At 44.6% G+C, this 16,717-nt stretch overlaps 1 protein-coding gene across 5 annotated transcripts in view; it reads left to right on the top strand.

The window, feature by feature from the left end:
* Positions 1–16,717, top strand: part of L3MBTL3 (L3MBTL histone methyl-lysine binding protein 3) — a 1,294,236-nt gene that overhangs the window by 406,561 nt on the left and 870,958 nt on the right. For all 5 annotated transcript variants that reach the window (XM_069622999.1, XM_069623001.1, XM_069623000.1 and 2 more), the window contains one exon: positions 9,233–9,371. In XM_069622999.1, the coding sequence (XP_069479100.1) occupies positions 9,233–9,371 (139 nt within the window). The remainder of the gene's footprint in view (positions 1–9,232; positions 9,372–16,717) is intronic.

The raw sequence follows: 16,717 nt of genomic DNA, 5'->3' as shown, positions 1-16,717 counted from the left end.
GTGCTGTGTTCCCTCGCCATTTTCAGGATCGTGTCTCTGTCTCTGTAATTGAGTAGGCGGGCTATTATTGTCCGGGTGGGGGGGCCCGGTTTGGGCAAAGGGGCGAGTGTGCGGTGCGCTCTTTCAACAAGAAAGTGGGCCGAGAAGGCTTCAGAACCAAAAAGTGATTTAAGGAGCGCTTCCACTTGGGGTTCCATCGGACCCTTACCAAACTTTTCAGAAACTCCCACAGTTGTCCTTAGCGAGGTTATTGTCTTGTTGCTTCTCTTGTTTTTTTTCTTCTTTTAGGCTAAGAGTGGGGCAGGTAGTTGCGTCTCAACTAAGTTGTTTACAAATACAGGATGGTGTACAGCTCAACGAGTTTTGCCAATGTGATTGAGGATATTTTCGATCAACAGGTCTTCATATGGTGTGTTGGTCACTAGGAGAGAGCCAGCACGCTTAATATTCATGGTAAGTCTGTGCAGCGCCGCTGTGTTTACTTCTGTACCGGGAAACCCGTATCTCTATCTCAATGTCTCACTAGCGTCACTTCAGAACAGCCTGGACCTTATCAGATTCCGAGTTTTGGTGTGTTGGATCTCGCTTCGTGGACTTATACTGGGTCGACACGGGTCCTGATCAGTCCATGTGGTCAAGTAGGATTTTGTGCAACCCTGGCAGTGATACAGCCCAGTTACTCGGGTGGACTGTGACCTCCCACGTATCAATCCTGATCTCTTTTAAACAGAGGATCCTCACATGCTGTTGTATCCAGGGAGCGTGGTGTATTACTGGCCTTATTCACCTCACTGTCTCAATCCCCCGACCCCAGGTTCCAGAGGGTCCTGTGTGCGTCATCTCTGCCGCACGTGGCAGTAGTCCTGGCCTTGCTATGATGGCGTGACCAGCCCTAGAGGATCCCCTAGTGTGTGCATCCACTCCGATTATCCAGGCAGTGTAAGGCTGTGTTCAAAAAGTAGCCATTTGAGGTACCCGAGTTCGGGGTATAGTGGCACCAGGCCTCTCAACGGTGGTCACTGCAGGGTTTAGCAATCACTGTGGTAATGTCCGTACGTGGGGTCGTTGCACTGCCCAGTTGCCAGTTTGCCATCGTGTATATAAATGTGTGATTAGTGCTGCTGATGATGCACGCTGTTAGCCCCAGATGGACCTCTTCACTGCAGGGCCGTCGTGTGCGGTGTATGAGGTAGCCGAGCGCCAGCCCATGGGAGCTCAAGGGGTCTATATTATAATTGCAGCCCCAGCCTTAAACCCCCCCCCCCCCACAGCCCCTCCCACGGAAGTCGAGCTTTTCTAATTGTAAGAGGTCCACTATCTCTGTGGCGTGTGCTACTATGGAGCAGGAATTTATTAACGCATCGCTGATGTGTGGGGTGTTGGACCCAGTTGGTGCTTTTAATGAGGACTGATTGTTAGATTCGTTCTTGGAGGTTCTCAGGTGGTAGTGTGTGAGAGAGATGGGAGGTGTTTAAGTGAGTATTAGTGGGTTTGGTTAATGAGCATATTTTCCTAGTATTTCCTCTTTTAGCAGAGAGCGTAGACCTAGCCAGGGGTTCAAACAATTTCGGTAGCCTAGTGCAAAGTCTGTGGTTTCTGGTAGCGGGGCTGCACAGTCTTATCAGTTTTAGGTAGGTTCAGGATGTGGGCATTGGGGGTTAATGAGTGTGCAAGAATCATTTTATTAGGTCGCAGTAGCACTGTGTCAAGTGGTAGTGGGAGGTATAGGCTTATGAGGCTAGTCATACAGGTCAGGTCTGAAATGACCCTTAGTAGGTCTGTGTATATGCCCAGCATATACATAGTGGAGTAGCACTGGGATAGTCTGCAAGTTGTGTGTAGCTACCAGCGGGTGTGATAGCAATGTGGGATAGCAAGTTAGTTTAAAATTCTTCAAATACTATTGAGAAGCACATTTTGCCAAGTGGGTTAGTACGGGATTGCAACCAATAGGGAGGAGAATGCACTCTGGTGTAGAAGGCTAGTGCGGCCGTGATAAGAATGGGTGGAAGAGGTACAATCTGGCACAGTGGGCTAGTAAGGCATTGCTAACAATATGCTATCATTTACATACTCCGGGCTAGTGCACAATAGGCTAGTACGCTATTGCTGGAAGTGGGTGAAAAAAGCACAATCTGGCACAACGTGATGCTGGTCGCCAGAAATGTGGTCAACAGTACCCAGATGGACACAGCGCTTGGCAGTATTGATTATGTCGAGTCCTACCCATACCTAGGCTTGGATGTCAGTGTGCGAGCTGACTATGACCTCATTAAGAACAAGAAAACACGTAGAGCTAAGCAACTAATGCTACAGGCACGCAAGTTCGCAGGGGGGCATGCAGGATTCTCTCTGGGTGGAATCCTCCTGCTCTACAAGCAATGCTTTGACCCAGCATTGTTGTATGGACTTGACGCCCTGGCCATGCAGGACTTTTCTTGGCTTGCCGTGTTAGAAGGTCTTTTCTGGCGGGCGATGTTGAACATGTGGCCATCTTGTTCTATGGAATATTTACACCTGGAACTGGGTCTCACCTCCTTGGGGTGGTATGGCGAGTCGGGCGAGAGGATGTTTTTATCTCATGTCCCGCTCCAACCCAGGATGCGATTTATTAGCGACGGTTGGTAGGAACCTTGATTCTGAAACGGTCTTTGCGGGATCTAATTTCCAAGCTCTCAATGAGAAACTATTCAGTAGATCAGCTGGACATATGATCCTAGTTTGGGCACCCCATATTTAGACCTAAAAAAATATTTTGGGAAAATGTTTCACAGATGGGATTGCTGCAAGAATTACACCCACTTGGCCAAACTAAAAGGATATGAGGAAGTGTCCCATGCAGTGCACCGTTATTGCAAAACTCAACCCTACCTGCTGTTTTGTCTGGATCCTGCGCTTAGGACCTTTATCCTTAAACTCCACACAAATCAGCTACCAGTGCGTACAATAACTGGACCACGGTTGGGGATGGTGGTGGAAGGTAGATTTTGCTGCATCTGCTCCCTTACTGATCAAATTGAAACAGCTAGACATGTGATCACCCAGTGTGTAAAACTGGGTGATATTTACATGACTAACTTTGTAAGCCAAGTGGATAGGTACGTGACAGTTCACAGATTCCTTTCGGGATAGGTGTTTGAATACTGATTCTCTTGCCCTGCAAATTGCACTCCTGTGAGTATGGGATTGTGTCCAAGCTTATTTGACCTAGAAGGGAGCACATTGCCCACAATGTGTTATTTTATAATCATCTATCATGCATTTTGCAAGCTAACACTAATGTTATACCTGGTGTGAAGGCAGCTGTAAGCTAAGCCTAATAATGGTATTCGAGCGTACGCGTGTGATCGAAAGAAATGATTATGGAAGTTTAAGGCTTCGGCCTGTGAGGCTCTCACCTTGCTACAAGTGTAAGTGCATGAGAAGACTAAAGCCAGAATCTTATTGTTTTATTCTTTTGCGATGAATGAATTGAATGAATGTTGTTTGCTGTTGTAATTGTAACGCCCCACTCTACACTTATTCTCTAATAATGACGATTGTTTTCAATCAACCAAAGCTACATTTCATACACTTTCTGATGGATACAAGGGTATTCGGGGAGAAAGAAGGATTGTGGTGGGAAACCTCTTTGAAGGCTTCCCTGAGGCTGAACCTAAATTAACAAATAACAAAAACTGCTATTAGAAACACCACAACTGAAAGCAGTGATGGCTGCCACGTGGATGATTGTATATTGTGGGAAGATAGACATATATTATTAACATGTGTTTTATGTTCCTATGTTCTTATGTGTATTATGTGTTTTTAAAGTGCTAACTTTTAAACGGCTGCTCTTAATGAGCTCAGTCTTATCGCGACCTTAAGGTATTTATTATTTTTGTTTGTTCACTGCATATGATACATTAATTGTTTGATGGTATAGTTTGTATGTTTGTGTAAAGTTCTTAACTGAACCATCCACAATAAATATGTTTATTATTATTATTATTATTATTATTAGTAGTAGTAAGTGTAATAGTCAACTGTCGAAGTCAAGGGTGGGTGAGAAGGTTATTTTTTATTTTGAATGCCGACATATCTGAGTTAGATTTTCTGTTCACAGAGCCAAATGATCATATTCCTTTTGAACCTCTTCAGGGTATATTCTGTTTTTAGGGTTTTTATATTTTTATGGTCACCCTCACGTAATGGGGTAATGTAAACAGGACTAAACCAGAATATCAAGGCTAGTTAGTATAATTTAGCTTTCTTGGGAGAGAAAACAGATGTGAGGAAACTTCTGTGATGTGTGCCTTATGAATGTATCAGAAGGTGGGAATTATCTTTGTGTGTTGGTAATACTCTGAACGGCATCTAGAGGGAATCGTGGTATACACACAGCTTAGCGGGAACATGGCATCACAGGTGTGGATTTGAAGGAGGGCCAGAAGAAACCCCAATGTAGAGGTTGGTTTAAGGACCAAAAGCCCTAGGACAGGATGCAGCAAAGGACCCCCCTCCCCCCGCACTCCACCCCCATGTTGCCCAATGCGAAAAGCACTAAAGGCTTGCTTCCAAAAAGCATTGATCCTGGACCAGAGGGACACATGATGGTGAATATCACAAAAACTTGGCAAACCCAGGACGCAAAGGTAGGTACTCACATCAATGCTTGTCCGAAATTCAATTCCATGAAGGCTGACCAACCCTTTAAATTATAGGGCTTATTTTTTATGTGCGGTTTACAGTATCCAGCCATGACAAAGCTCCTCAAGCCAGCAGTGAAAATTCCAGCACAGAAGTTGAGGGGATCCATCAAACAAGATTCCGGCAGCTCTGCCACACACTCACAGAAGTGTAGATGATGATGGATGAGACCCGGGACAACCCAAAGAGTGCATGAGGTGGGCTAGTGGTGTCCCACCCTTCCACCTACCTGCACCAAGGTGGAAGACCCTGGCAGTAAACTGCAGGAAGCAGCTTTAAAACGTTCCAGCATGGAAGGCTCGATTCAACACTGAAGCAGAGTCAGCTGGAAGATGGAGAACGTGTGCCCTGGTAGCAGAAAACCCCCACCAGGATGTACCACAGCCGCTGCATCCAGTCGGTATGGCCAGATGAGTTCCTAAAAAGGCAGCAAGGGCAGGAAAACGGGAAATTCTCCAGCAGGTAAATAAGCTGGCTTCATCCACAATTCAGCGACAAGAGAGAACAGGGACTTGTTTTTCCCTTAAGTACGACTACTCTTGGGGATGGCCACAGCCAGCCCACCAATCACAAGAGGGTGCTAGAAACAAGGGGTCAGATGGCACACAGTGGCACTCTTCCCCTGATCCAGTGGGGACAAATTTAGCACAGTTCCTGCTTGAAGGCCTCCACTCCCTGACGTTCCTGACAATGCCCGTGCATCAGTCCCAGAAGTGGGTACCCCTTCGCTGCCAGGAACCTGACGAGTCTCTGCACTGAACCAAGCCATGACCCCAGGCAAGGGTTCTGAGTCTGTATTTACCTTGGAAACTACAGAGGCAATGAGGCCTCGAATCCTGCAACCACATTGCTGAACTCTTTCCTGGTCATTCTTCCATGAATGGCTCCTTCACCGGTGTGCATTCTACAGCCCTCCTTCAATTGGCACACTTCATTGGAGTCACACCAAACAAAGCGCCTTCTCAGGTGCTGGATCCTGTGCCCAAGGATTACGTGGGAACCCTGCATCACTGGCAACCAACAACCGCAGCCGCCTCATCTTTCTGCTTCCCTGGCTCTGACCCCTGATGTTGGAATCTCCAAATCAAGATTAATCATCCTTCCCAATGGTCTGGGGGTCCCATTTGCAACTGTGTATCATCGCTGGAGACTATGTTGTTCGCTGTACAACCCATGAAGCAAACGAATCGGAAAACCACCAACCAAATCCTGCAGACTGCTTACGTGGTCCCAGGGTATTTATCTCCTGACCCTCGGGCTGCTGGCTGTCATTTTATTTGCTTCACAACGGAAATCCAGAAACTGCTGCTTGGAGTACTTCCACACTGTGTAAATCCTTTCCTGCCAAAGACTGCCCCTATCCACAAGACTGGTCCCTGTGAACTTCCCTGACTAAAGCAAAAAGTATTTTACAGATCTGCTACTGCTGTTTCTTTTTCAGGAAGGACTTTCACTCTAAAATAACTCCTACTTGAAATGTATACTTGCTTGCTAAATTCTGGGGTATCTTGTTTAGAAAGTTTTACTTACCCGCTAGTGTATTATTTTTCTCTTTACCTTTTCTTAAAATAAAGTTTATATCTTGTGTACAAATAAAGTGTGTGAACCTTGTTTGGTATTTACGAAATGTGTGTACTGTACTTAGAAACCACCCCCAAACCATCTCCTTTGAGGAAGGCTGGCTGCTCTGTTGCATCTAAGTTTAAAGGAGCCCTGTGAGCTTAAGGGAATCAATAGTAGTACCCGAGTCAGAAAGATATGCCTGAGGACCTTGACCACAGGGCCTTAAGGAGAATCTGCCTAATGAGTGGTGGGATCTTGTGAAGTTTATCAGGTTGGTTTGTCTTAGAGAGACTTCCGGATTCTGAATCTGTGTCCGGCGATGTAGGCATGACCAGGAGCTTCAGGAGGACAAGGCCTTTTAGCATGGCCTGTCATGCAGCTGTCCCCCTTGCACCCCTCCACCCCTCGGATCAGGAGAAAGGCCCTGGGGGCTCCTTCTGCTATTCTTTGGAGAGTCTGAGTTGTTCTGTCTGATTCTTCGAGCAACAGATTTTCTGGACTGCAGGTACATTGATCCAGCAATAAACAGGGTGAGTAGACAAAGGGGCTCTTATTTTATCACCCTTAGTAACCAGTTAGTGCACAATGCACCCAATGACACACCAAGCCTAATTCAAATGTAGGAATGATTAGCCAATTGCAGACTATCCCTCCAAGCACACCCATGCATTCTGGAAAGGTCCATCGCACAAAGGAATTCATCAATACTGTGCCAGGCAGCAACTGCATATGCCAGTCAGAGCTGGTTTCAGGCTGCCTACAGACACACACATCCAGTGGCAAAAGATGCCCGATTCCTTTCACATTTACAAAGAGGGACAAGCGATAGTCCTTCAACCCTACAGGTATTTGAGGCAACAACTGCAACCTCCATTTTCATGAATTGGACTCAAAAAGGACCCAGATACGTAAAACTGTGTCACCTAATGGAACCCTCTAAAATATGTGAAAAAGCCACCTCCAAACTAGCCACATGACTAACAGAGAAGGGGTACTCTCCCTGGGAGACTATGGGGTGACTTTGGGGTACCCCTGCGTTGGGAGACCTAAGGACGTTTAAGGCAAGCACAAAAATGTTTAGCCACATTCTGTTCAGCCTGGCTGGGAGAAAAACCAGTTACAAAACCAGAAAAAGTACAGGGGTTTAACACATTTTGATTGGCTCTTAGAGCCACCATTTAGCCAAGGCTTCCCCTACAGAAGCAGAGCTCAGGGACTAATACAATTCTAATCCAGTAAAAAAAAAATTAAAACCTGCCATGTGGGCTCACAAAGAGTCCACATGTGCAGAATGACCATTTTGAGCTGACTTGATGGTACCCTAGAACAAAGGAAGCCCTAAAATACAAAATGCCAGGGAGAAACACTTAAATGCACGGATATGCCAGTGGCTATCAAAACGGTACATTGGGCTACCAGTGAGGTAAATGGGTTGCTCCCCTGGTGAAGAAAAAATGAAAAGTTCATCTGCTCCCTAAAAACCAATGAAGAGGGGGATGGAATCATCCTATAATGCAAATGGGGTGCTTAGGAAGCGCCCATGGAAGTGAGATCCTAATGGGCACCCAGGACAATATAATCTATAATCTAAAAGAGTGAAAAATAGTTGCAAAGTCTCTCTGGCCACCAAAAATAGGTCAAAGATCCCAAAATAAAAGGGGGAGGGGGAAGTTGAGGGTCCCCTAAAAGGGGCCCTAGAATTATCAAAAATAGTAATTCTGTTTTAACACATACTAACAAACTCGACCATAATGCAGAAATACTATGGGTGTTTAGCCAAAACAAATTCTCGCCACTCGCATCTGTGTCGAGGTAGTAATACGTACTAAAAGTATGGACAGATTTCAGGAATCGTAACATTTGTCAGAAGAGTGGAGTTGTCTCCACATGTACTCTTCTAAAGAAGACTGTAAAAACAAAAAAGTCCAGATGCAGCAGAATATCAATTGGAATGTTTTCAAGTAATAAATATAAATATATTCTATAATGGGAATGAGTTTTCTTTAGAAACTGAAAGTTGTGTCTGAGGGGATGAATCAATAAGCTTGCAACATAATAGATGCACCCACGGCTGTCCTTAAATGGCATAGAGAAAAGTCACACACTTGGGCATAGACAATATATATATTTGTTTAAATTTTAAGCTGGTTGTGTTGTCTGTGTTATATATATATAGCGCCCTGATGCCTGCGGGCTCTGGCGCATTATACGACAAATAAACCTAAATCTATTCACGAATTCACTACATATGCGGATAAAGTGCTTGAATAAAGTGCTAAACTTGTATCATATAAATTGCAAATATCTGCCTTGATCAACAAGCAGAATGTGATGAAATCTAAAAAACAATTCGCAATGTCACGCTTGTTACAACTCTGTACAGAAACTATTGAGAGAAAACACAGCACAAGACATCTTATTGTCTCAGCTCAGTACACTATCCTATGTGAATGCATCACATGGGTCAACAATCTTAAATCATCAGAGCAACAATCTCAAGTCTACTAGTTGAGGCAACTATCAATTATTCATGTTGTCTTCATTCAGGTTGAGCTGGATGGGTTCTGAATTAATATGACGCCCAATAACTAGTTTTGACGTGCACACATTAATGTAAAGTGCTGTCTTCTGAGTGTAAAACAAAGCATGAGTTGTCTCCATGCCTCATTTAAAAAAAGAAACTGTTATAATACAAAAAAAATGTCTTACCCGCTAGAATGTAGAGTTTTCTTTGCCATTTAATTGTGTTCCGAGTTCCTGAAACATGAGCCGACATAGTATTTTTGAATTCAATTAAGATACGAGATAAAGAAATGGACTTACAGGTCAGTATCTGTTTCTTCAATTCCTCATTTATTGAGAAAAGAAACCTTTCCAGTGGTCATTTCTATTTAAATGAAAATGTGTATGTGGTATAAAAGTGGAGAACCCACATTTTTAACCCTGAAATGCTTTCTCATGTGTGGTTCCTGGTGAGCAGGGAATCCAAGGAGAGCCAAAATCTGGCGAAGAATCAGATTGTTCCTGTAACAGAATCAGAGCGACCTCAGCGCCTCCGTAGGAAAAGAAAGCTACTGATGGATTCGGATGATGATGAAGAAATCCTAGATGAAGAGGAGGTGAGATGTTATCTGGTATTGTTCTGCACCACTTTCCCGATTGCCCCAAGGCCTCCATAATCCACTGTTACTTGCCAGCTGACTGATTTCCTTCCTTGTTGTACTTATGTTCACCTCTTTCTAATTCCCTTCTCAACATGGTCTATTTATTTCTCCTTCTGCTTATTTTTTTCTTTTCTTCTGCCACCTTTTTTCACTTACACAGCTAAATCTCCTTTCTAGTTTCTTACTGTGTTTATCTCTCAGACCTTTTCTGTCATATACAACTCTTTCTCCTCACTTTGCTTCCTCTACATTATTTTGACCTCTCATGTTCTTTACCCTGCTTTTGAGAAATATCTTTCCGTGTGGGTCGAGAGGTTGCCTCTAACAAGCAATCCACTGAGGGGAGGTATTGTCCCAGGCAAGGCTTAAATACTATAAAATAGCAACATTAACATGTTTAATAGGAAAGGTCTTTAGCAGTAAAAGGTTAGCATAGTAGGCAATATCTTTAATCGGAAACTAGGAGGGCAGTAGTAAAAGTACATAGTTTTGTGCTGCAGATAAAGCAATTGTCACTCATAGCCAAGTGCAGATGAGCCACATAGCTTTAGGAAATCTCCAAATAGCATTAGGTTTGACATTGTGGGGAAACCTCCATGTTAATGGCATAGTCATTAGGTCATGAGGAGTTGTTGAGTTCTGCACCAAATTTAAATTGCTAAACTTTCAGCAAAAATAGACACTGACAAAAGGCCTCATTACAGGTTTGGTGGTATCCCGCTGGTGAATCTGGCGGGATACCACCACACGGTAATACCATTACTGGCACTCATTACAGCGGAACTACTGCTGTATTCCAAATGCCATCAACAGTGGTTAATACCCATTCCATTCCATGGAGTACCATAGTACTCCATTGGGGGATTGCCGGTATTACCGTGCCGGCTCTTAGCCGACATACAGAGATCAATGGGAAAATACTAAACACAAAATCTAAAAAACCAAGGCAAATTAAACAATATCAAAAAACATAATAAGAACAGCAACTATTGTAAAGAGACATACAAGCAAATAAAATGGATCAATTCAAGAAGCTTCTTAACTTGGTGGACGAGTGCAAGTCCTGCAATTTTGTAATCCTATTCAAGTACGCTGCTGAGACGACAACCTATAATAATACAGTCAGTGTTGTCAGTGGAACACCAGTTGTTAATCTGAGTTCTACGGAAGACTTTCTTTTTTTTTTAAAACACGTTTTTATTGGAGGTTCTTGAATACCATACATAAAATGAAGAAATGATCCTTAACACCCCTCAACTCACCATCCCCCCCACTCTCCTCTTCCCTCCCTCTCCATCCGGAAGTGTCTCTGTGCTCGACTCTCAGCTTCAACCTTTGTCCCTGTGACTTCTAGCTAAACATGTCGAGGATCCTTATTTTATGTGGGCACCATTGTTCCATGTAGTCTCCCTGCAAATAGTTAAGGGCCATGCCCCAGTCCGTCCAACATTTTTGGCATTCCCCTTAGATATTGTAGGTGATTCTTTCCATTACGATATGTATGTCTCTGTAACCATTGTTAGCCCGTCGGTGGGGTTTTCTGTTTCCATTTTTGGGCTATCACCAGCCATGCCGCTATTAGAAGACCCATGAAATTCCGTCTCTGTGTGTTTGACATTACCTTCTCTCGGGAGTCCCAGAGCCCACACATCCACACCTCTTCCCCCACAGACCCTCCGCTCCCTCAAACATCTCCTGCATTTGTGTTTTGACGTCCCCCCAGAATTGCTGTATAGCTGGGCAATCCCACCAAATTTTCCTCCAGTCCCCCACCCCTCAGCATTCTCTCCTGCATTTATTTGAGGATGTTTTGTACATTGTATGGAGTCTTTCCGGGGTGTAATGCCATTGCACTAAGACCTTTGTCCACATTTCCCTGGTCTGTATTGCCCTCGTGAGTTTGGGAATCGCCACCCATACGTGTTCCCAGTACGTGTTCCCAGTGGTCTTTTGAAAGGGCCCATAGCGTTTTTCCCCTCTATGCATATATTGCCATTTGGTTTCTTCTGTCTGAGCGTTCAAGAACTTGTAGATTGCTGAGACAAATTTCCCAGCGCATGTGTGTGTGTCGTGATTTATGTTTCGAACAGAGTTAGTTCCCTTGTTGCGGCTCGTTTGATCCATGTGGATTGTAGCCAGTGGTATAGCTGATCATATTTATATCTATCTTTGGGGGACAGTCCGATCTGTGTTACGCAATCCTCAAAGGTCCTAATTTCCTGGGCCTGGAACATGTCGCCTATCTTGTTGCAGCCTGCCTCCTCCCATTTCTGATGTGCCCCCTTTTCCATGCCCGGAGGGAATTCTAGGTTTTTAAGCATTGGCATAAACGGGGATGGGTCTCTCGTTAGCGTCTCTTCTTTTGTGGCTTTGTCCCATGTTCCTAGTGTCGCCTTCATTACCACACTAATTTGTAGATTTAGGTGTCTATGCTGTTTCCCTCCCCATAGGAGTTGGCAGAGATGGGTTGTTGCTACCGCTTTGTCTTGGGCAGCCCATATTTTCGGAGACTCTTCCGAGATCCACTCTTTCAGCACCCAGAGTTGAGATGCTTCGTAATATTTACGGAAATGTAGAAGTGCGCAGCTGCCATTCTGTCTCGGTGACGTGAGGGCTATTCTGGAAACTCTCGGGATCTTTTTCTTCCAAATGTATGCCATGATTGTTCTAGTCAGGGCTCTAAAATAAGAGGCCAGGATTTTAATTGGTAATTCCTGAAACATGTATAGAACTCTGGTTAGGATTGTCATCTTTCCACTGTGATCCGACCCCACCATGAAGTTGACAGGGGATTCCATCTCTATACGTACCGTTTCATCTTCTCTAGTTCTTGTGTGAGGTTTTCTCCATATAGTTTATTTATTCCACTTGTAAGAGTAATTCCCAGATATTTAACCCCCTTATCTGCCACCCTCAGCTGGAATGCTATGGCCTGTTGTTGAATGGTGGCTCTATTTCCTGCCAAAATGAGTATCTCAGATTGTTGTCTGTTAATTTTTGACCCTGAGATGGCTCCAAACTTGTCGATTCTCTTGTACCCGGAGCAGTAGTGTCTTTTCCGGGTCCCCTAGTGCCACTAGCATGTCATCCACATATGCTGCTATCTTGTGGGATTGACCTGCCATTTCTATGCCTTTTATCGCTGGATTTCCCCTTATCCGCATCCGCGCTAGGAGAGGCTCTAAGAAAATCGCATATAGGAGTGTCGAGAGGGGACACCCCTGTTTAGTCCCTCTCTCTATTCTGACCCGCTCGGACAGCCGGATAATTCACTGCTATACGGATGCTTGGGGAGTTATAGTTTGCCCGGATCATGTTAATGAAGGTTTCCCCTATGCCCATTTTCCCCAGTATACTGTGGAGAAGCATCCACTCTACGCGGTCAAATGCTTTTTCGGAGTCGAATGCCAATACCATTGCCGGTGAAAGTGTGATTTTTTTTTTTCTACCAAATGGTTTATTCTCCTTGTATTGTCGTGGGTCTGTCTGTTGGGTATGCAACCTTACTGGTCCGGATGGATACGTTTTGGTAGGTCTAGTGACAGTCTGGTAGCTAGTAGTTTCGTAAATAATTTGGCGTCTAAGTTGATTAGTGCATGAAGACTAGCAGTTTTGCCTCATTCATGGACTAGGTTATGTTGCCTTTTTCTTTGAAGGTGTTAAACAGCTCTGTCAGGATCGGGGACAGAATGTCTGTATATTTCTTGTAGAATAGAGCTGGGTATCCATCCGGCCCTGGGGGCTTTGTTCAGGGGGAATTTGTGGATTGCTTTTTTTAACCTCTTCCTCTGTTATTGCCCCATCTAGATATTGTTTTTCTAGGGTTCAGGGGAACCCTGTTCCGATATAGCCGGAAGGGAGATTTTGTCTAGGTATGTTCCCTGATCCTCCCTGTTGGGGTGGTCTGAGGAATATAGGTTCTGATAACATTCTTTAAAAATGTTCACTATGTCTGCCGTTTGGTTCTTCGTTTGCCCGTTCTCATCTATGAGGCCTTTTACCATTTGTTTTTCTTTGAGTTGCCTCGCTAACAGCTTGTCTGCTTTAGTCACCTTTACAAAGTACCAGTGTCTCAACTGTAACAGTCTTCTCTCTGCCCTTTTGATGCGGATAGTGTCTAGCTGGCCTTGGACATGCCTCAGCGCTTTCTTTAATTTAGTCGAGTGATTCTGGGCCATCTCTTTTTGAATCTCTGTCAATTTCACCTCCAGCTCCTCTTCCTATTGGCGGTGTTGTTTATCCCTCTTTGCTTTTAGTGCAATAAGATGTCCCCTGGTCACCACCTTGAATGCCTCCCACAGCGTTTCCCTGGATGTGTCTGGGAGGTTATTGCTAGTAAAGTATTCCATTATGTTTTCCCAAACTGTCTTCCCCATGATCGGGTCCTGTATGACTTCCTGTGGGAGTTTCCATCTCCAGAGCCCCATTTGACAGTGGGAGTGCGAGAGTTCTACCCAGAGCGGGGCATGATCTGAGAGTGAGATCGCTCCTATCTCTGTATGTTGGACCCTCCCCAAAGGTCCTGTTAAGACCCAGACATAAGCAATAATAGACATTGTGTTGTGGACGTGCGAAGAGCGTGTGTAGTCTGTTGTTGCCCCTTGATGGTCCGCCAAACATCTGCCAGTACTTGGCTTCCCATTTTTGCTCGTAAGGCTTTGGAAGGGGAACCCTGTCCCTGTTGTCTTGTGCCTGTTCTGTCTAAATTGGGGTCCCACGCAATGTTGAAGTCCCCCCCCTAGAACCACCTCCCACGTAGCGAAGTTTTCTAGCTTGTTCAAGATGTCCCTAATGAAGCCATCCTGTCCCGAGTTTGGGGCGTATATTGCCGCCCATGTCAGGGGGTATCCCTCCACCTGAGTATTCACGAAAAGATATCTCCCATGTCTGTCTGCACGAGTTGTGAATTTGTAGGTTTAGTGAGTTGTGAAATGCTATTGGGACTCCTGCCCTTTTCTCTTGTTCATTTGCCCGAATTATTTGGTTGTACCCTTTCAGACGCACCTTTCCTTTTTCCTTACCCTTGACATGTGTTTCTTGGAGCATTACGACTTCAAATTTCTCTTTTTGCAGGAAGTGTTCCACTTGCTTTCTTTTTCTGGGGAATTCAGGCCTCGGACGTTATATGTTGGCACTTTTATCCCCATTCTTTTGTGGGGTGAATGTTCTCTTTTATTGTGTCTCGGCCCCTTGCTGCTGATGCCTGCTCCTTTCCGGGTTCCCCCTCCCCCCTCTCCTTCCCCTACTTCACAATCCCAACTTGCGTTCCCCCCCCAAAACTGCCATGAGGATGGCTTTGTGGCCTATGCCTGTTCAGGCGGAAAGCCCTATGCGCCATGCCCTCTGCACAATCAGGGAAAACCTTGCGGGAGTCCTAAACCCCACGTGGATACCTACAATGGCGCCAGGGGTGGGCACCCCCCTCCCCTCCAATCACCTGACTATTGGATTTCCGCCCCCGTTATCGTCTGGCACGTTCGGGATAGTGGGTCTGTCCGGATTATGGCATAGTCCTCTGAGCTGTGCCTGCCGTGGTTCTGGATAATTCCATTTCTTTTTACTGGTGCGTCTGGATCTCCTATTTATTGTCTTCCATTCCCATGGGGTCCTCCGTGTAGCTGACCCTGCTCTTCGAAGTTCCTGGTGTACTTCTTCCTGTTCTTGAATGTTCATTAGCTGTAGGCCCATCTCACATGTTGTTGTTCTTTGTTGTTTTCCCTCCCACGTGAAAAGCTGTCCAAAGGGGAAGGTCCATCTGTACCTGATTTGACTGGTATTTAATTCTCTTATTACTGGACCAATTTCCCGGCGCTTCTGTAGCGTTGACTGTGCCAGGTCTTGGTAGAGGTATATGTCCACTCCATTCATTCGAAAGTGGTCCATCGCCCTAGCTTTGGGTAGGATCTGATCCTTCTGTGGGTAGGAGCTGAGGGCCACCAGGACATCTCGTGGCTGGCTACCCGGTTCTCCCATTCTACGTGGCCCCACTCGGTGTATTCTGTCTATTGGGACCTACGTTTCTTCACCTGTGGCTAGTATATCTTTAAAGACCTGTTGTACTCTGGGCCATCTTAAGCTTTTCTGGGGCCCTGGGCATGGATATCTTTGGGGACCCCCTCAATCAAACCAAAGGAATTAAGTGATCAAGTATATCTGATGGCATTCCCCCTCCCCCACCGTGAGCAAACCCCATAGGTAGAAATGCCGCCTCGCAGCATTCAAAATAAGCATGTTTACTCCATTTAAGTCCCCTTACCCTCTTCATTCTTGCTCTAATCAGAATGATAAACAAGTAGCATTTGAAGGCCAACATTAGCAATTTACGAAGAGGTTACTTCTCTTCTAGTATAGAAACAGGATACTTTTTATCAATATCATCCGGGAAGGTATGCAGCCTGTAGTATTAAAGCAGTACTGTATGTAAAAGGTACATGTAATCTATCTATACAAAGGTCTACCGTTCCCCTTGTTTTAACATTCCCTCTCTCACACGGTTAGGGGATAACCAACATAATCATCATATAAAGGAGACAGAAAATACATTCCCCACTCAACAGTGATCTTTACATATCGTGTGATGCTGAAAAACCCTATTTATACCAATGGTCTTGAAAAAATAGACCTAGTACTTATTTGTTTTTTTATAATATCAAAAATAGTTTATTTTCTTTTATAAAACTAACTCTAAAACAGTGTTTTCAGTAAAAAGGACCCCACAACACAACATACAGTGGATACATTTACAATACAAATTACTAGTTTCACTCACATCCATTCCTGTAACATGACAATACAATACATCAACATATAAAATTTATATAATGATTTAAACATTTTCAATCACTGAGTGTTATTAACTCAGAATAAACAGTCCCGACATGTTTCAGTTCCTCTTGGCACCAAATGCATGAACCTTCTTCAGGGGAAGACACTTTTAATTTTTTCTCCACCATGTAATCCAGGGCCCCAAAAGTACTCTTCAAACCGTACTCCTCACAAGTAGGATTGCTGCAGTGTAGGTGTGCCTCAGTGCACCCAAATGCCCTCCGACCTCTTTCAATAAGTCTGATCCTGTTCTATAAATGGTTCTTTGGTAACCATGAACCTGATTCCAGCTATTACGCCGTGCCACTACTCCTGCGTGGTTGAAGAGATTGTTTACATATTCTTCGTCGCTGTTAAATTGTCCACAAAATTGTAACCTTAATTAAAATGCCTGAAGATACTTCTTCTAGGGGTGATGAAATACTGTCTTCTGATCCTCTGTTCACAAGACTGGGAAACTCTCCTGTCTTGTGGCG

Source organism: Ambystoma mexicanum, chromosome 11, assembly GCF_040938575.1.
Source record: "Ambystoma mexicanum isolate Mex_15411 chromosome 11, UKY_AmexF1_1, whole genome shotgun sequence".
Taxonomy (NCBI): Eukaryota; Metazoa; Chordata; class Amphibia; order Caudata; family Ambystomatidae; genus Ambystoma; species Ambystoma mexicanum.
The sequence above is the reverse complement of the archived record's forward strand: the minus strand, read 5'-3'. Positions and strand labels throughout refer to the sequence as shown.